Genomic DNA, 20,479 nt, shown 5'->3' with positions numbered 1-20,479 from the left:
AACAGGTTGGGAAGGGGAAAGGAGGGAGGAGAGAAGCAAAGGAAACATCTCCAGGCACCTACTGTGGGTCCGGTGGTCTCTATCAGGCCCCATTTCCTTTTCCTTGTGAATTAATACATACCTTGCTTTATTTCTAAAACATAAGCATTGTGAGGCCCATTTCCAATGAGGAACCACGTGCAGGAGGCTAAGGGACTGAGCAGGATTTGAATCTGCTACGCAAATGTGTACCAAGCACGATCCTTCTGAAGGCAACCCGCTTGCCCAGAACCAGCATCGTTCATTCAGTGTGTGTTTATTGAGCTCCAACTGTATGCCAGGCACTGTTCTAAGCTCGTGGGATATTTCATGAACAAAAGAGACCAAGCCCTTGCTGTTGCAGAACTGGATATTTCATGGGAATCTAAAACTTCAATGAGGTGGAACAGAGGAAATGACCAGGAGCCTAGAAGCAAAGTTCAAGGGAGGTGGACCCTTGAAGGCCACCCCAGGGTGGAGCTCCTCATCTGCTCTGTCTCCTGCTGACCAAAGCTCCCCTGTGGCAGGGAATGCTCAGGAGAACCAGGCGGCTGGCGGCCTTTACCCACGCTGGGCCTTGGCTCTTACTCCTCCAGTGTCGCTGGCAATTCAAAGCTGAGCCATTCTCTGGAAAGAAGTGGACACTGGGATCATATCCAAATGGTTCTTTTTGTTTGTCTTCTTCTGTTTTTAATGTAACTACTACTCACCCCAGTGGGCCTCTAGCTATGCAAATGGAAACTAAAGGTGTTCTGAGATGGAAGTGTTTAGGCCATGGCTCCGGGAAGCAAATAGGCTCTGACCACTGAGGGAAGGCGCTAGGCCTCAGGCTGAGCTTTGCGGGGAGGACAGGGGGGCGGGGACGAGCAATGGACAGCACAGAGCCACCTCCCTGCCCTCCACCAAGGAGGCTGGAGCGCTCGAGCCTTTCTGATCACAGGTGTAGATTCTGAAGCTGAGGAGCCACACCCCAAGATGCTCATGAGTCTCTTGGAGCAGCCAGAGCCATTTTGGTTCTGAATTATGGGTCAGATCTGGGGACAAGGCCATTGTTCCCACATCTGTGTGACAGCCTCTGGGTCCCCGGCTTTGAGGACTCCAGAAGAATCTGGAGGTGGCAGCAGCATGGCTGCTGGTATCTTGGTCTGGACTCTGTGAACAGGGGCTGCAGGGGCTTCCAGCATGCGTGGAGGGCTGTGCGGGCCAAGGCAGGAGCCGAGTGGTGGGAGGTGGGCAGGCACAGACTGTTTCTATTGAGAATGAACGAGAACTTCCTGAGGGTCTTCAGCCTCAGGCATTCACTGTGTGCAACGATTGCACTTTTCCTGACAGCATTCGGGAAGAGGAGAGGTTAGGTCTAAGATTATTCCAAAGCCCAAAGCCCCCAGGAAAGGCCATCGGATGCCACCACCCTCTTGAACCAGTGCTGAGGAACCACATGGGTGGCCTTCTGCCAGGCTCCTACCACTCCCCCCATACTTTCTACTCCTCAGCCTCCTTCTAGAATGACCCTCCTAAGACTAATGCAAAGGGATTACTCTTCTACGCTGTAACCCCTGATGGCTCCTCAATGCCATCGGCGGTCTGAATTCCTCGGCATGGCATTCAAGCCCTCCACAGCCTGACCCCTCCCACCTGCCCATCCTTACCGTCCTGGATTATGTTCAAGCATGGTGCAACCCAGCCTCTGCCCAGATCCCACACTGCATCTGAGTAGCCTGTGTGCTGACTCCTCCGCCCAAGGTGTCCTTCGCCTCATCTCACCTGGTGAGTTTCTCACTCCACTGACTTACCTCAGCACTCCAGCCGCCAGGAAACCCACCCTAGGTTTACCGAGCCCTCCTGCCTCCTCCCTGTGCTGACCATGTCCTCACCCTCTCTTGGTGCAGTTAGAATTCAGAGTGGCATCTGTTTCCCCTACAAGACAGTGACATTTTTTAGTATCAGACAACCTAAATGACAACCAGAAAGAGGTTTATTAAAGATAGTGGGTTTAACGGGGACAGCAGAGCATTGAAATGAGAATTTGGGTGCCACCGCGAGCCACAGGTGTGTACAGGGTGGCAAAGGGAGACAAAGATTTTAAAGGTAAAATAAGGAGGATTATACCAGTGGCTTGGGAGGCTGAGATAGGAGGATCACAAATTCAAAGCCAGCCTCAGCAATGGCGAGGTACTAAGCAACTCCATGAGACCCTGTCTGTAAATACAAAATAGGGATGGGAATGTGGCTCATTGGCAGAGTGCCCCTGAGTTCAATCCCTGGTACCAAAAAAATAAAAGAGGAGGATTATGTAAATTATTTTGCAACGATTACCTTTGGCTACAAGGATTAATAACAAGGTGGCGCCAGTCCTTGGTCACACAGTTACTAAGTTGCAAAGCAGAGGTCCTTGTGCAAGTATTTTTGTGCAAGGTCATGGTGGCCTTTGTGCAGTTATGGTTTTGACAGAGCCTTCTGTGATAGTTCCTGCTGTTAAGAGATCATGCCTGAGGACATACACCCTTTGTGGCCTTCCCTGACTCCATTTTGATTCTGAGAACTTGGCCACTGTGAATTATCTCCATCTCCTTGGGTCCTAGAACAGATGGGCACAGAGCAAATCTCTGAAGAATTTATTCAGTGAATGAAAGAAGTATGTGAATGACCTCTGGCTTTGTGTAGAGTTGTGCAAGGATGCACAAAATTTAATGAGATGCCCAAAGAGCTCACCAATTAAGACCAATAATATTTAATGCAATATTTTTAAAATCCATATTGATATGTATGCAAAAAAACTCCACAGTGAATCCATCTCAAAATGCAAAATAAAGATAGGATCTGACTCTGCACTTACATGACTTCTCCCTTGCCTCCCCCGATCCTGTCCCCGTGCACTGGCTCAGAGAAAACAGGACACATTCAGTGGCTGAATTAGCACTGCCACCATGAGACGGGAGAGGAGGAGATAGATTAGAAAGTAAGGGGAGATGTTGAAGGTAGTGTGTTTAGTTTAACCATTAAAGAGCAACAGAAGCACCTTGTGGCTAAACTTCCTTGGAAAAATAACATACAGTAAGGGTGTTGGATGACCTTGGGCCTTGCCGGGAGGATGGAGAACAGGATGGAAACCGAGGGTGATCACAGCCTGGTTTAGCGTGGGCACCCAGCACCACCCACACCCAGAGCACCGATGCTGCTGATGGGGTTGGTCCCACGTGTTATGTGCCACGCCAGGATTAGAGCTCTGTGCAGAAGTGGTTACTGTCCCATCCATGGTAGGGTAGGGTCACACTTGCATGTGTGACAGGTGAACATTCATGGGTGGACGATCATGTGGTTGGGCAGAGCTGGATCCCATTATTGCTCCACAAAAGGAAGCTTTTCCCAGCCAGAAGAGGGGATGCATAGTGGACAACTAAACACTAGCAAATAAGACTGGGAGAGTTGAAAGTGAGACCACATGACCCCATTAAATAAGTCAGACAACTCCGCAGGGCTGGGATTTGCTTGATAGTAGAATGCTTGGCTAACTTGAGTGAGACCTGGGTGGGATTTCCAGCCCAGAGTATGGGGGACAGGGGAACTCTGGAGAAGGAACTCTGAAAGGAATACTCTAGAACAAGTTCTCCAGAATAGCTTTTTAAATATGGTAGAAATAAAGTCATTTCTTGTGTCCACCCACAGAGGATTGGTTCCAGGAGCCCCCTTGGATACCAAAATCCGTGGCTGTTCAAGTGCCTTATGTAAAATGGTGTAGTGTTTGCATATAACCTATTCATGCCCTCCTGACCTCTCCCTCTCTGACTGTATTCAGACCAGGACCATGATTTTCTCTAGGCTCCTGCCTCAGTCTCCCAGGTCTGTGGCTGGTTGGGCAAGCCGTGAAGATGCTAGAGCCCCAGGGTAGCTCTGACCCCACCACCAGGAGGGGCAGCCCTCAGGTAACACTGGGCAGAATAAGAGGGCCACCTCCTCTCCACAGCTCATCCTCAGCGTGGGAATCAATCCAAATGTGTCCTGTGGCCTCGACAGGTGCACATGGGGCAAGGCACATTCCTCAGTGTGAAATCAAGTTAGCACCATCAGCGCTTTCTACCCCTGGGCTCTGCATCCTCAGATCCAACCAAACACAGATAGAAAATGTCTGAGAAAAGAAGCCTTGTGTTGTGCTGCTGTGTCCTATGCAGTTAGGCCTCTGATGGCTGCACCCACACAGAACACAGACGTTTTTCTTGTCATTATTCTCTGAACATTACAGTGTGACTACTATATTTACATAAAATTTGCATAGTATCAATATTGAAAATTAAAATAAAAAGGGCCAGGGATGGCTCAGTTGTAGAGAACCTGGGCTCAATCCCCAGTACTGCAAAAACAGTTTCAAGGGTTGGTTGCTATTGTTCCTCTTGTATTTTCCTCTTAAATTACTATTATTTTCATCCACCATCATCATCTGCTATTTCATAGAGTTTCATTTTCCAACTACATTATACAGCCAATGAGTTTCTCATTGGATTGGGGTCCCATGTCCCTAAGTGCCAAGGACAGGGACCACCTGGTGCAGCCCAAATGCTCCTTCAAAGCTCACTCTATTCTTCCAGCCCTGGGTCTGAATCTTGCCCTCTGTATTCTTGTGGTAAGAGTCTCCTACTTAGAAGTGGGAGATGAGATTTGGAAACGAATAGCCATTTCTTGGCTTTGACTCTGAGCAAACCGGTTGGTTCTTTTCTGCTGGGTCTTCAGAGTTCAGCTGCTCATGTGACCTGCTGGGCACTCTTTGGACAGGACAAGCCTGCTCCTGCCTCGTGGCCTCTGCAGTCTCCTTCTCCCCTGACTGCCAGGCTCCTCTTCACCTCTTGCAGGTCTTGGTTTGAAAACTTTTCTCCATGAGACTTCCAGAGGCCTCCACTTCCAAGACTCTCTGCTTTCTCCTTCTTGCTCTATTTTTAGAACTCTGATCAACTTCCAATATACTGTGTGTAAATGTGTTACTATTTATTGTTTATTGTCTGTTTTTCTATCCAGAACCATGGCTCCGTGAAGGCAGGGATCACTGTTTTGTTCATGAAGTTGTCTTATGTGCTAGCACCAGGCTGGCTTGGGCATGCTGTAGATGCTCAGTTAACTATTTGTTGGGTGAATGAATGAGTGATTATCTGTCTTATGAAGATGATCACTGACAAGCATTTCTGAAGTGCTCTCTCGAGCACAGCCTTTTTTCTTGAGAGCTGTTTTAGCACCATGGTTAAGGGTCTGACCTCCAGAGTCAGCCATACTCAATCAGAATCCCACTTTGACTGCTCACTACCTGCTCGATTTCTCGAGTATCAGTCCCCCACCTGTAAAATGATGCCACTGTGGGTTGAATTTTGTTTGTGCCCTTAAAAGATGTTAAGGTTCCAGTGCCCGTAAATGTGATCTTATTTAGAAATAGGGTCTTTGCAGAGGATCCAGTGGAGAGTGGTCATCGTGTTGAACCCTGATCCAAAATAGCTGGAGTCCCTTTAAAAAGGAAGAAGTGTGGACACAGAGACAGTCATGTCTGTGCGGAGAGAAGATGATGTAAATACTTGGGGAGAATCCCACCTACAAAGCAAAGAACATCTAGGGCCACCAGAAGCTAAGAGAGCAGCCTGGAACAGATACTTCCTCACAACCTTCACTAGCAGCCAACTCTCCTAGTACTTGATTTTAGCTCCAGACTGTGGGACAGTGCATTTCTGCTGTTTACGCCATTCTGTCTGTGATTATTTGTTACAGCAGCCCCAGGGAACTCATACAGACACCCTCATTATATGGTTCTATAACCCATGTGGGTACAGCCTATGTCAGTCTCAGCTTTTTGTCACAATGACCAAAATATCTGACAAGAACAAATTAGAGGAGGAAAGATTTATTGTGACTCATGGTTTCAGAGGACTCTGTGCATGGTTGACCAGCTTCCAGGCAGAAACATCATGGCCTCAGGGCAAGGATGCAGATAGCTGCTCAGATGGTGGCAGCAGGGGAGGGGTGGGATGGAGGCGGGAAAGGATCAGGGACAGATACAGTTCCCAGGGCCATGCGCCCAGTGTCCTACTTCCTCCAGTCACACCCCACCTGCCTACAGTCACCACCCAATTATTGAATGAATGATGTTTCAGCTTTCATAATCCAGTCTTTCCATCTCTGTACACTGCAGTATTGCCTAACGCCTGAGCTTTGGGGGGAATATTCCAGATCCAGACCATAGCACACCCTCTTCTGTAGCATTCCACTTTACCTGGAGGTGTTGGTTGATGTCAGCTTCTCTTCCTGGACTGTAAGTTGCATGAGGGCAGGACCACTGGTGCTGCAGCCTCTCCACCAGCAGCTCTGTCTTGCCACCTAATAGACACTTCCTGACTTCCTGAGATTATCTTAAAAATTAAATGAAATATGTATGCAAGGTGCTTAAAAATTGTGGTTGACCCCACTAGTGTTACTCTTACTGTAGAAGTGAGAAAGTAGAGCCTGAATTTGTCAGCCTCCATTTCTTGCTCTGAGAAATGGAAATAACGGGATCCTTATGAGGCTTTAGTTAGAGAAATACGTGGAAAGCACCTGACTCGGGGCCCGGCAAATAGTAACTCAAGAGATGGTAGCAACAGGTGCGTAGAACTACCCTGTGGATATACTTTGTCAATCTTTTAGAATGCATTTGCTGTGGCTACATTTATTTGTATTCTTAAGCACTTTCCCCTTCTCTTTATTGTTCCTTATTTTCCTCTGAGATTCATTGAAAACCTATTCTGTGCTAAGCAATTTATCATTTAGTGCAAGGAAAAATTCAGTAATTCCTGCTTTCTAAGTGCTTTGATGCTCAAACTTAAGTAGGGTTTGGGATTTCAACACGTGCTGGGCTATATGCAGAACAGGCTCTGTGTGCTGCCCGTGCACCTGCCCATCCGTGAGGAGCCCAGGGAGGCATGCTTCCTCCCCTGGAATAATTTACTGCGTGATTATTGCACAGCTGGCTGTCATGGAGGCGATGGGGTATAAATGCAAGGGTGACCTCCCCAGTGCGGTCCTTATTTATGGCCATCTTTTCTCCTGCTCCCTTGGTTGTTGGAGAATTTTACCTGCAAAGTGTCTCTGATTAGAGGCTGAGTTACCCACTCACATGAAGTACAGATTCCCACAGGGGTTGTCATGGTCCAAATGTCCCCTCCCAGACTCACATTGAACTATGAGTGCCATTGTGACAGTAGTGGAAGATGGGACCTTTCAGAGGTGACCAGGTCACAAGAGTTCTACTCTTAGATGGTCAAAAGGCGTCGTCTCAGGAATGGGTTCATTATGCATTCACACTCCACCCTCCGACTCTCATGCGTCTGTTTGCCCTTCACCATGTTTTGACATGGCACGAAGACCCTCATCAGAATCAATCCCCATCTCAGGCTTCCCTTCCCAGCCTTCAGAACTGTGAATGCTGTTTATAATGGACCCAGTCTGGGTATTCTGTTAAAGCAGCAGAAATTGGACTGCAACCAGAATCTAGGGCTTATCTCGTACATGGACAGTGTAAACCCTTCTGTGCTGTTCTACGTGAGAAGAGTCCTGATAAGGAGTCAGAAGGTCTGCTCGGTCCCACCTGCAACTAGAGGCAAATCACTTGTTCTCTACTCCTAGACTTTCCCATCTGTCCAGCGTGGCAACTAATACCTACCCACCAGGTCTGTTGTATTAAAAGAGGAAATAAGCATTGACTACAAAAATCTAGTAACCAGGAGAAGATTCACCTGCCTACAGGGCCAGGTATGCAATTGGTCAAGAGTGCAAATAAGGATGCTTCAGCTCATGACCACAATCCTTAGCCTGTGCCAAATTACTACCAGCAACCCCTTTTTAATATATCTGATAAGATTATTCCCCAAATAAACAGTAATTTCATTTTTGACTTAAAAGCCCTCCATGTCCAGAGTGCTGAAATTTTAAAACCCTGATTTAAAACAATTTGCTCATTTAACCTATCATTTTTCTTCCTTCTGTAATAACAATTCTGGAAATATCACTCAAAATGTTCCCACATTATTGGAAACTCCTAGGCAGCCTAGCTATTTTATCCCAACTCCAACATGGTTTCCACCCTTCCAGCCCTGTCCTGATGCTCCCTGAACTTTGAGGCAAGGTAACTCTATTTAAATTCTGATGATGGATGTGTTGTCAACATTTGAACTTGCTTCTCGGGCACTTGCCTAGACCTTTAAGGACCTCATGCTTGGGCTTAGGATGTAGCTCTGTGGTAGAGCATGTGCTTAGCATGTGCTGCAAGGCCTTGCTTCAGTCCCCAGAAGTGTACACATGTGCGTGCCCACACACACGATGAAAGCAAAGCCTCAATCTTGTTAATTCAAAAACATCAGCCAGGTGCTGTGGTGCACACCTGTAATCTCCGTGGCTCAGGAGGCTGAGGCAGGAGGATCACAAGTTCAAAGTCAGCCTCAGCAACTTAATGAGGCCCTAAGCACATTACTGAGACTCTGTCTCTAAATAAAATATTAAAAAGGACTTGGGGATGTGGCTCAGTGGTTAAGCACTCCTGAGTTCAATCCCCGGTACAAAAAAAAAAAAAAAAAGTCAAATAATTTTTTCAGCAGTCAAAAGGAGTCCACTGGAATCTAGCTCTTTTAATATCTCCCTCTGTCTCTAGCAGTTGCTTGGAACATTAAGTGAAACATTGCTCCGAGTGGGGCTCCTGTTAGGAAGAATTAAAAGAAGCATTGACAGAAGCTTTTAGTGGGAGGCCTCTCTCCCAGGAAAAGGGCTGTTACTGAAATTCTGGGTTAAACCTTGAAACTCTTGAAAAGTTTAAGCTCTTAAAAGGTTTAGAAGTAACTGTGGATTTCACCTTTCTGGCGTTTACTCAAATTTTAATTAAAAAATTAATTGCATAATGTTTAAAATGTGCTACTCGTTTCCCAGGAGATGATAAGCCCTGTTAGGTCTTCTAAGCTATAATTTTCAGGGAATTCAAAACATGACTCTGCTGGGGCTTAGCTCCGTGGTAGAGCACTTTCCTATTGTGTGTGAGGCCCTGAGGTGCCCTAAATCCTCACATCAAAGGTGTCTGTCAAAAACAAAACAGCAAACAAACAAAAACTTGACTCCCATACAAATATACAGTGAACATACATAAAAGCTTCTGCTCAACTTGTTAATTAACAATGGAACCATAAGATCTTTCTACTTGATTAGTTCAGAGTAATTTGAGGAACAGACATTCATATACATAATCAGGAATCTGGAATGAATATTTTTAATAGATGCAAAACTTGTCAATATTTTCAAACGATGAAGAGATGTACAAATGAATGATTCTTTAGAGCAAGATAATAAAAGTAATTATTTCCAGAAAGATGAAGTTTTGCCGTTGTATAAATTACAAGTTCCTGGCTGAACATTTTACGGGTTATGATAAAAACTGGTAGGTCTCAGAAAATGATGAAATTCTTCAGCCTACCTCCAGTAGTAATCTCTCATTTGTATTGGAAGGAACCTCGTCTTTCTTGAGAAAGTGGGATGGGTACCCTAATGCTTTACAATTCTCCGACTTTCTATGTGGTTCACGTGGTTGCTACCGGCATATTATAAAACCTCATTTGAGTTAGTGCATGTTTAAAATGATGTCAGAGGGAAACACACAGATGGAAGCCAATGTCAAGAGTGCCGAAATGAAAAATGCCTAGGGATGAGGGATTCATTTGAAATGGTAATTGACCAGAAAGCAGATTCTAATGCACGAAACCCCAAAGTATCCCATGCCTGGCCCCGTCAAACTGCAACTGAGTGTCCAACTTCTCTCCAGCTTTCACATTCTGAATCCTGCTTCTGAGGTGCTGTCATTGCCTGGTCCCATCCAGCTCTTTCCTTCTCTTTATTTAAACTGGATGGAGGTTTTCTTCCTCTGTCTTCGAATTAATATGCAATGGGATAGACAGATGAATCACAAATCCTACCTGAAGGTGCTCAAAGTACAAAAAGAATGTTTTATTGGCTTTTGGTTATTAAACACCATCGATGTTATTTTTGGCATCTAAGCCCAGAGGCAAGGGAGAAAAAAAGTAAGAGGAACTGGAACTCACGAGGTAAAACATTTACAGGAGAACTGGTCTGCTCCAAGTTACTCCCTGTCACACTCTCTCTCTCCCCACTCCTTCCTCTCCCCCTCTCCCTGGCTATGGCACCGCAGTGCTGAGATGGTACAATTGTTTCTCTAAAGGGTCATACACTGCTGGTCACAAAAAGACATTAGCATAATTATTATTGTTAAACATATTTATTTTGCTACAGTTTATCATAAATAAATCCCTGGTCTGCCACAGATGCATCTGAGAAGAGCCCTGTACCACCCAACCCGTGACCTTCTGAAGGAGGAGCCATTTCTCATCTCAGCCAGAGCACATGCCTTCGTGCTGTCCCTGTTTGGTGAATGCCTTCAAATCCAGTTAACCAAATATTCCTTTTGTTTTTGTACCAGGGATTGAACCCATGGTCACTTAACCACCAAACCACATCACCAGCCCTTTTTTTTTTTTTTTTTTTAATTCGAGACAGGATCTTTCTAAGTTGCTTAGGGCCTCCATAAGTTGCTGAGGCTGGCTTTGAATTTGTGAATCTCCAGCCTCAGCCTTCTGAGCGGCTGGGGTTACAAGTGTGCACCACCACGCCCAGTCCCAAATAGTCCTTTATCCCCAGAGTAGTCTCAAAACAGTTGATCCAGACATTCCAAGATCTTAAATTCCAAGGAAATCAAGAGGGATATACAGCTCTAGCAGTGGGCCTGGCTGCCCTAGAAGAGCTGCTGCAGCCTCAGCTGGACCTTTTTCTCTGCTTCCCCATGGAGACGGTGGGCGGCATAAGAGGGAGGACCCTAGAACAGTGACTGCTGGGACATCTGAAAAGTGAAATTATTTATTTTGAATCATAGCTATTCATGGTAGAAATTGAGAGGTGAACTTGAACTGGCAAGCCTATTTTGTTTTAAAGACTCAGAAAAAAATATCTAAAACCACCATCGCAAACATCTTGTCCAGGGAAGAGAAGGTTATTGAGTTACCAACTTTTATGTAGTCTGACAATAATTAATTTCAATTAATTTTCTTTCTCTCTTTCATTATTTCCTTCCCTCTCTCCCTCTCTCCCTCCCTCCCTCTCTTTCCTCCCTCCCTCCCTCCCTCTCTCCCTCCCTCCCTTCCTTCCTTCCTTCCTTCCTTCCTTCGTCTTTTTTCTTTTTTGTGCTGGGGATGGAACTCAGGATCTTGGACATGCTAAGCATGTACTCTACCACTGATCTATAACCTAAGCTCAGTGTTTCATTTCTAAAGCCATATGATCTTCATAATGTTTGTTGAAACTTAGTTTTCTTATCTCAGTTTTAATATTCCCTTTATGATAGTTAGCCACTGTGACTTAGCCTAATGCAGTCAAATAGACCTGAAATAATGGATATATCCTGTATCTTTGACATCCAAAATGGCAGCCACTAGCCCCACTGAGCATGGCCACTGCACCAAACATGAGGAGTATGAAGTCATGGGAGGTGCTGTGACTTGCAGGGGACACACTTGCAGTTTTGGCAGAACCTGATCAAATACTTTACTTCTTAGCAAAGTATTCTTCCCAGAACGACATGCCATCTCACTTTTAGATTTCAGCCAACAGGGAGAATGAGGAGTGATTTCAGGCTCAGATTAAGCAGCAAAATCACAGGGATATTTTTTGTATCAAATGACTCTGAGTATGTGTGGCAATAAACTTCACTTCTGGTGGCCTTGCAGACAGCAAATAACAGAAATGCAGTTGAACTAAATAGCAGGAGTGTAGGATTAGGGCTCTATGCTAAGTATAACAGATCTAACTATTAGGTCCTACTACTCTCTGTTGAAGGCTGCCCAGAACATCAGCCTTAACGTTGCCTTAACATTAGGTTCTGTCTATTTTTCTTTGCTTATTGAATATCCACAATGGTCCAGATGAGAAGGTGCATTAAGACAGTCAAAGCATTCAGTGCCTACGAAAAGACAGGTGGTCACTGGCCATTTCAATCAGATGTAACAATGTCTCTAGAGAGTGTGGCCCATTCTCTGGTGAACTGGCCAGGTCTGGGTTCAAATTCAGATCTTCTCTTACTAGCTGTGTGACCGAGGACAAATTTTTGAACCTGTTTTAGCTTTACCTTTAAGATGGAAATAATAATAATATGATCTCAAACTGTTGTTGCTAAGGTTACGTAAAAATTCATTTGAAACACTTGGCCTAGAGCCTCATTCATAGAAAATGCTCATTGAACGCTGCTGCTCAGCACTACTGCAACTGCTGTTATCATTAGGATTGGAACCAGTGCGTATATCAGAGTTGTCACCATTTCGCAGGCAAGGAAGCTGAGGCTCAGATTAAGCAGCAAAATCACAGGGATAGAATGTGACAGGACCAGACTTTGAGGAAGATTGAATCAAGCTGTTCTCTAGAGAGGGTACTCTTCACCTTCCACCTACCTGGCCTTCTCCCCAGCTTCTTCCAGCTAGCTGCCTCTGAACTAGTGGGGTGGGCCCCAGAGCAGGACAGGCTGCAAAAGGGCTTCGAGCAGAACTGAATAGAAGCCTGGGGGACCATTAACTTTGCCATGACCTCCTGTACTTTTCAGAAGTTTTCTGAGCAACCATTTTCTGGCCCTGGAAATATGCACATTTGAGATCAATGTAAATTCTTAAAAAATAAGACTTTTCTCCCCTCCTTGTTTTATGCTGAAGTAAATAAAAGAGCTACTGAGTTAGCAGTCCTGCACATCATTTGTCTGTAGGTCTGTACAATCATTCTTCTGTCCTTCCATCAGACCATCCATATCACAAACATTTATTAAACACCTGCAGGATGCTAGACACTGGCTGGAGAGTGCTTTTCTCCCCCAAGTCCTATTTTTCCTAACAGACAGTACAGTCATCCCTTGGTGTCTGAGGGGAGGATAAATTGGTTCCAGGATCCTGGCAGATACCAAAATGTGCAGATGCTCAACTCCCCTATATAAAATGGCAGAGTATTCACATATACCCTATGAATATTCCCTCCTGTGTTTTAAATCATCTCTAGATTTCTTATAGTGCCTAATATAATGTAAATGCTAGGCAAATAGCCATTGCATTGTATAGTTCAGGGAAGGACCACAAGAAAAATCTGTACATAATTGGTGTAGATGCAATTTTGATGGTGAATATTTTCCATTGCCCTTGGTTGAGTTCACAGAAGTAAATGGATAAAAGGGCCACTGTATTTTCCATTCCAGATAGTCAATAGTAAGTGAGGGTGTGGTGCCTATCAGTGAGGGAAGTTAAAAGAAGGGGTGGTTACTTCTGTTAGAACTGTGAAGATTCTGGGAATGCCAGGCAACTCAGCCCAGGAAGGCCTACATGTAAAGAGTGATTAGGAGGTAGTGTGCTTCCTGCTATAGCGGATGCCTGTGTGCATAAATGCAAACAAGTTCTGCTTAATGGCCTTTAAAAAAAATGATTCCAGTAAGTAACCACTGTGATTTTACACCATAAGAACCAAATGATTCTGGGGCCGGGTGTGAGCTTGCACAGGGGTTCAACCCTGGGGCCTCTTTCATGCTAGGCAAGCGTTGAGCTATATCCCCAGTCCCAGATCTGGGTTTTGTTTAACAATTTTCTCTAATTTTTTTTGTTTGATTGTTTTAATGCATTTGGAGCAGGCATCGATGTCTAAAGTGGTGGGTGTGTGTGCGCGGGAGTGGGGGGCAGGCAGTCCGCAGAGTCAGCAGAGGCATCTGAGAGGCAAGGAATTTTTAAGGGATAGCTGCACTCCATGTAGAGGGCTCTGATTGGCGTAAAGGAGGGCATAGAGGGTCTGAGTACCGCTCTCATAACAAGAAATAAATGCTGGCCAGGTCTAGGTGGATTTCCGCGGGCATTGTGGCCGGCTGCTCAGACTGTCCAATTAGAGTGCGGCCAGAAACCTAGGCTTAGTGATCTTTAAGTTACTGAGCCAGGTCCCGACAGCACCCGGCCACGCGCTCAGCTCTCCCGCGACGGTTGAGTACGTTTAAGTAGTCATTCCTATCCCGGCGGTTCCATGCTCAGTTCTTGGCCCGGGCACAGGGGAAGCGGCAACAGGTCCTCGCGGACACCCTCGGCTTCCCTCACCCGCATTCCGCAGCGTGCGTGGGTGCGGCTGCCCGGCGGTCTGCACCCGTTCGCGACCCAAAGGCTGGCCAGCGGGGCGGACTCTCGGGAATCCACCCCGGTGGTCTCCGGAGCCAGGTTTTAAATAATTCATGAGCTGGGCCCCGCGAGCGGGGCAGTGAAGGGAGAGGTCTGCGGCAGCGGTGACGACAGCCGGAGATGGAGGAGGACCCCGGCGCGTGGTGAGTAGCTACGACCTCCCTCCGGAGCCGGAGAGGGGTCTGCGGACTGGCAGGGGGACTGAGCGGTCCCCTTTCCCGAGTAGTAAGGACAGGCCATGGCGAGTGGAGAATCTCTCTCTGGGCATCTCCCTGCCCCGGTAGCAGGTGGCTGGAGCCCCGGTAGCCACCAGGGAACTGGAGGGGCAGCGGGGAACCGGAGGTGGCCCGGGAACCACGCCAACCCGAGGTTCCGAGATGTTCTGGGAGAACCGGGTAGGGAGCGCAAACTTTTCCGGCTGCGTGGTGGCCGGCGTCGCACGGCGCCGCTGGGGTCTTCCTCCTATTCTTTGGAGTGGAGCCGGCAATTGTGGGTCTCCAGGTGTCAGGGCATGAGATGGCGAGGGAGGCCCCCCGCCCCCGAAGGCCTCAGGCTCGCCCTTGGGGAGGTGGTGAGCGAGGGGAGGCTCGCCAGGGGTTTAGGAACTTTTCCGCGGTTAGGGGAGCGCTGGTGGCCCAGGGGACGCAGGGTGCCGAGCCTCTCCGGTGGAGCCTGGAAAGGGCCAACCTTCCTCGATTTTGCCAAGCGGAGTGCGCTGTGCAACTGACCGTAGTAGGAGGGGGATCTGGGGTTGCAAAGGGAACCGGTTCCCGGGGGGCCACAGGAGAGCGCACGCGCTCTCAAGGTGGAGCACACCGCCTCTCCACCCTCCACGACCCGCTGGTTGCTCAGCTCCGAGAGCTTGGGCTTTCCTGGGATGGAGAAGCGGAGTGCTCCGGACGCACCCTGCCGGAACGCGCCGACCGCGACAACAAAGGGGAACAAGGACAGACGAAGACCTCCGCGGCTGCAGGAGAGTCGGGGTTCAGGATCAGTTTCCCTGAGAGCAGGCCCGAGGGCGGAGGGGCACGGGTCCAGATCCCCCGCTCTCCGGCGAGAGCGCCCCCAATCCGTGCCCATGCGAGGCCGCCGAACGGAACTGGCGCCGACGCGCTGGGGGCAGCCAAGTTACTCCGGCAACCCCCTCCCCCGAGCGGCGCGGCAGCCGGTTCCTGGAGGCTCCTGACTTCCCGCGCCCGCGTGGCCGCCCATTCTTTTGTGTCCCGCAGCTTAGGAGAGGCTCCTGTCTAGGGGTAGCGGAGGCTGGAGGGAGGCCGGCCTGGAGTGGGGTTAGAGGGAAGGCCGGGAAACCCGCGCCCGGTGCCTCCTGCAGCTACAGGTTGCTCTGCGAGCCCGACCGACCTTCCTCCGGTCTGGTCCCGGCTGGAGAAAGGGCAGCCGGGCTTCTTGCGGGCAACTACCGACTTTTGTTAAGATAAACAAGTGCGTGATTGTGGTCCTTCGCGGCTTCCTCCACCCTCACTCACACTTGACTCCAAACAACTTAGGCAACGAGTTAGGTGGAAACAAATGAAGTTGCTTTTGGGGGATTGAATATTTGAAAATCAGCTCTCCAGGATTCAACTTGGATGATGTTGTATATTTTTCTTTTCTCATTTGTGAGAAACTTTCTGTATCCACGGAGCTGCCTTCTCTGGCAAGATGAGCCTGGGGGTCATGGTGGAGTTTTGCTCAGAGCTTCTATGGCAGAGCCCCACCAGCGCTTTGTGGACCCCCGGCTGTGGGCTAGGACTTTACTGTCCCTTGCAACCCAAGCTGCTTCCCACTGTACAGATGAACGAAGCAAAGGTTGGAGACTATAAACAGCTGTCATTGTCACAGTTAATGAGTGATACCAGAGACCCAGCCCTTTCTCAAAAGCTTGCGGCTATTTTCTATTTAGCAGCACCCTTTAGTTTTGTTTTCTTGATATGCCCTATAAATTTTTTATGAACTTCCGTATGTTTTCCATGCTGTACTATTTCTCTGTGTTCTAGTTCAGTGAAGTAAATAAGTGCATCAAACCACAGGTTGAAAATAACAGAACTTTAAGCCAAGTATTATGTTGTTGGTATTGTTTTTAAATATGAAGGAACTAGGTTTTTCAGCGGGGCGGGAGGGAGCTGGCTCTGGAGTTTTATTAAGGATCAGGATGCTTTGTTAAAAACAATGTAAGCAGCCTGACATGTTGGTGCCCACTTGAAATCCCAGCTAGTTCTGAGGCTCAGGCAGGAGGATTGCAAGTTCAAGGCCAGCCTCAGCAAGTTAGTGAGGCCCCTAAGCAACTTAATGAGATCCTATCTCAAAATAGAAATAAAAAGGACTAGGCATGTCCTAAAATGGTAAAGTGCCTCTGGGTTCAATCCCTAGAACCACCAACACCACCAACAAAAGCCAATACAAGTGAACTCTGGGAAATTGTTGCAGAAGAGGGCTTCTGGGAATGGTGATTACTGGGTGGCTTGAAGGAGGGACAGGAAGGCTGGCTAGGCTCTCCTAGGAGCCCAGGATATGGCAGGGACCCAGACTGATGTATGGCTATGGTGCTGGATATGGCTGTTGGCACTGCCATCTTTGGTGCTAGAATTAAGTAGAAACTATGTGACTTCAGTGTATGCTGCAAGCACAGGCCCAGGAACAGACACCTGATTGGCCCGGCTTGGCTTACCCCTCCAGGACCAATTTGGGGACCTCAGTTGGCCTCATAATGAAAGGCAGGGCTTCCTCCCTCAGGACACACAAAGGTGGGCCCAGAAGTTAGGGAGCCCTCACATCCTGCCCAGAGCGTCCCACATGATGAACACCTAAACAGGGACCCTTTTTTAAAAAAAGAACAATTTTGAGAAGCTCCCATCAAATGAAGAAAAGAAAATGAAGTTGCTCATTCACCCTGTTTGCTTTTTAAACCAGTGTTTGCTGAAATGTGGTTCTCGGACTCCAGACTCAGAACCATGCGAGGTATTTGTTTAAAACCAATCTTTTTGGACCCCCTTCTCATATGAATTCATTGTGTTTGGGGTAGAAACAAGGAATCTGTACCCCATAAATCAGGAAAATGGTAAGAGGGCCTTGTTGATTAGTACCTGTTTAAGATGATAGCCCCTGAAGCAGAAATTTCCAGAGCTTGCAAAATTGAGAGTCCAAACAAAGGTATCTCTCCCATTATGGTAGACCAAATGTTCTGCATGAGGAGCTGCAGTGAGGATTGGGTTGGAGGAAATGGCCATGGGCAATCCTACGGGTAGGATAGGACCATCCTTTCAGAGGCTAGAAAGCAGCAAATAGGTAAATGTTTGGTACCACTTTAAAAAAAAAAAAGGTAAAAATGAGCATTTTGTGTCAGTTTTTCCCACTGCCATTTTATTTTTACAGTCCTTTACTGAATACCTACTGTGTGCCAGGTCCTCAGATTATAGGCGTGAGCAAGTCAGGATCCCTGCACAGCAGCTGGGATAGACCAATTCAAAGCAACATGACAAGGGCCTTTGGGAGAGCACACTTCACATCCGTGTCCTACGGTTGTATCCGAGAAGCCCATGGTATCTGTAGAAAGCGGAATGGGTGATATCCAACCAAGAGCATAATCGTTCTCAAACTTCAGTTGTCTTATGGAAAATCAGGTTAATGGGCCTCATCCAGAAATTAGGTGTGGCATCTTCATTTTAAGCGAATATCATTGCATGCTGATACAGAAGTTGCCGATACTGAAGCTCAGCAGCTCTTGGGACCAGAAGGAGTTTATCAGGAAACACCCAGACCTTCTATTTTGGCACAGCCGTTAGAATCAAGGTGAAAAAATGTCTCCATTTGACCTGACAATTTCTTCAATTGTCTAGCATTTCTCTTGTGAGATTTTAATATTTTCTTACAATTTAGTTTAAAATTTAAAATGAGGGATCTATACTTCAGAGCAGGATGTAAAGAAATCTGGACTTGCAGCTCCAGTTGCCTCTAGATCGCTGGCTGCCTGTCTTTGCAGGGGTGAGCTGTAGTGTTTCCCTCCACCTGGAATTCCACCGAGGAGGGCTTTGGCAGTGAGCTTAACCACAGCTCTCCCTAGTCAGTTCTGACTCTGGCTATAGGTTAGTGGTATTACCAGGAAGTGTGAGCCTTTTTCAGCAGCTGAACCTTTAATCCTTGCAGCTGCTAGGATTAAACTTCATTAGCAAAACTCCAGCTAAGGTTTGAGTGTTGTGTGTTTGTGTGAGAGAGACGTTCAGAGGGGACCCTTCGAGAGATGTTGCCTGGGTCCTGTGCACATTGTGAGTGTCATGGAGAGCCAAAAGCAAAGTGTGGGGTGAGTGCCTTTGCTCCTGGTAGCCACTTGGCATCCGAGCAGCCCATGATTTGCTGTAGGGTCATACTGTTGGTTTCTCGGTGCAGAAGTAATTGGAGTTGTGTAATGCATTAGATTTGCATTAGTATCTTCATTCAAATAACTTATGAAATCCACCTCTCATCTGGAGCTTACTTTGACTTGGAATCTAGGTAGTGGGTCCTCTGGCTTCTTGTAAAATGTGTCTCTCTCTTTTGATTGTCCCCCTTTCCCTTTTTCACAATGTGCATTTTAGGGGCACCTTTTACTTATCTTGAAAGTTAACAAGAGTACGATGTGTATGTAGCTTACAAAATGGCAGCAACGTCTTACAGAACACCTGGGTGGGGGTCTGGGGGAGACACAGACACACGTGTGAGCCAGATTCCACTTCTGAGTTCTGGGCTGTTCACCTCACCCTGTGACCTGGCACGGGAAAGCAGTTACGTTGATTTGTTTATTTCTTATATTCAGCAGATGCTGAATACGGACACCAGCTGTGTGCCCTGCTCTGTTAGATTCTGGGGACAAAAAGAACCAAAGGTCCACCAGGACAAGGGCGAGGAGACTCTGCCCTATCTCTCACTTTCCTGTGCCTAGCCATGGAGATGGTGACCTGGGACAGAGGTTTCCATCAGGATGACTCATTGAGCTTCTTAGGAAGGCAAAGTGTCTTAGGATCTCCAACAGTTTGGTCCCTGACCTCGGGGTCATCCCCTTTTGGTTTGGATTGTGGGTAAAATGGAGAAGAGGCCTTTGGAAATAAGATCAGTCTATTGATAAGCAGAATTTAAGGCTGAGTGAGTTAACCTCCAGGCAGGGAGAAAAATACAGACTTGGAGGAAAAAAGTGAGCATATAGTGCATTGCTGGGTCCTCTGTGGAGCCTTGATTGGAGCCTAGGATAATGAACTCTGTAGGATCTGTGTCTTGGTGTCCTGGCTAGAGCTTGGGCTCTGAAGGTAGACTGCTGAGTTTGAGTTCTGGCTCCCGCGATCGTCACCTGTGACTTTAGTGAGTTATGAAAATCCTCATCATGAAGTGGGCTAATGCCTTAAGCATGCGCAACAGCATTTGGAATCTAGTAAGTGCTTGGTAAATGTTGGTTTCCACCATTGCACAGCCCCCAGTGCCTGCCTGTCTGTAGAGCTTGGAAAGGGTCTGTATTCTGAGTCGGCCCCACCCCCAAGGAAGGACCTTCTCTGAGTTCTTGTTCCTGCCAGCCCCTCCCCTGCAGCTCTGGAGCAGCTGTGTGTTTGATTTCCACCCTCCGGGATTAGGCTGAAGGGTTTGCTCTAAAGCTTTGCAGTCTCCTCTCCAGAGCAGCTCCTGGTGCAGGCAGGTGGCCTGTGTCGGTGACTCTACTACTGTCTCTTTCATTGCCAGAGATGTTGCCTTGAGTGAATGACTCCATTGAAGGAAGCTCTTCTGCGTCCCTTGCTGCAAGCCAGCCCTGCCAGGAAGAAGACTCAGCAGATCCAGGACCCACTAGACCACCTCTGCACAGGAAGGACCTGTCTTCCCTAAGGCTTGCAGAAGCTACCTCATGTTCAGGGAATCTTGCTAGCTATGGCCCTCCTGTTTGGTATACTGCTGCTGCTGGGGCTTTGTGGGAATATCATCTCAGAAAACACTTCTGAGACATTGGATTATGAATTGCCTACATCCAAATATGAGACTGAAGACACCTACAGTCCCGGGCCCATTAGTGTTCTCTTCCAAATGGTGCGCATATTCATCTACATAGTGCAGCCCGGAGACTTCCCTGAAGGTAAGTGCCGACTTCAAGGAAAGGTGGGATTTTTTCTCCACATGACAATGCAATTCAAATCAAATATATTTAGTATTTTAAACTATGAGTTTCAAAAAAGGCTGATTTGCATAGGCGCAAAAAACTTTGAGACAGAACT

At 47.3% G+C, this 20,479-nt stretch overlaps 1 protein-coding gene across 48 annotated transcripts in view; it reads left to right on the top strand.

Annotated features, from left to right (window-relative positions):
* Positions 1–13,946: 13,946 nt before the first annotated feature.
* The window catches only part of Prom1 (prominin 1), a 143,129-nt gene continuing 136,596 nt past the window's right edge, over positions 13,947–20,479 (top strand). For 20 of the 48 annotated variants that reach the window (XR_013425710.1, XR_013425709.1, XM_078021081.1 and 17 more), the window contains exon 1: positions 19,698–20,340. Coding sequence is in view for 43 of the 48 variants with exons in the window: in XM_078021081.1 (XP_077877207.1) it covers positions 20,139–20,340 (202 nt within the window). In the remaining 5 variants the exon portion in view is untranslated. Of the gene's footprint in view, positions 14,399–14,627; positions 14,651–16,268; positions 17,214–18,396; positions 18,553–19,697; positions 20,341–20,479 lie in introns of those variants that run through there. The other 28 variants (XM_078021097.1, XM_078021098.1, XM_078021099.1 and 25 more) reach the window with 12 other exon arrangements.

This window comes from Ictidomys tridecemlineatus, chromosome 9 (genome assembly GCF_052094955.1).
Source record: "Ictidomys tridecemlineatus isolate mIctTri1 chromosome 9, mIctTri1.hap1, whole genome shotgun sequence".
NCBI classification, from domain to species: Eukaryota; Metazoa; Chordata; class Mammalia; order Rodentia; family Sciuridae; genus Ictidomys; species Ictidomys tridecemlineatus.
Note: the sequence above shows the minus strand (reverse complement) of the source record. Positions and strands in the feature narration are given on the sequence as shown.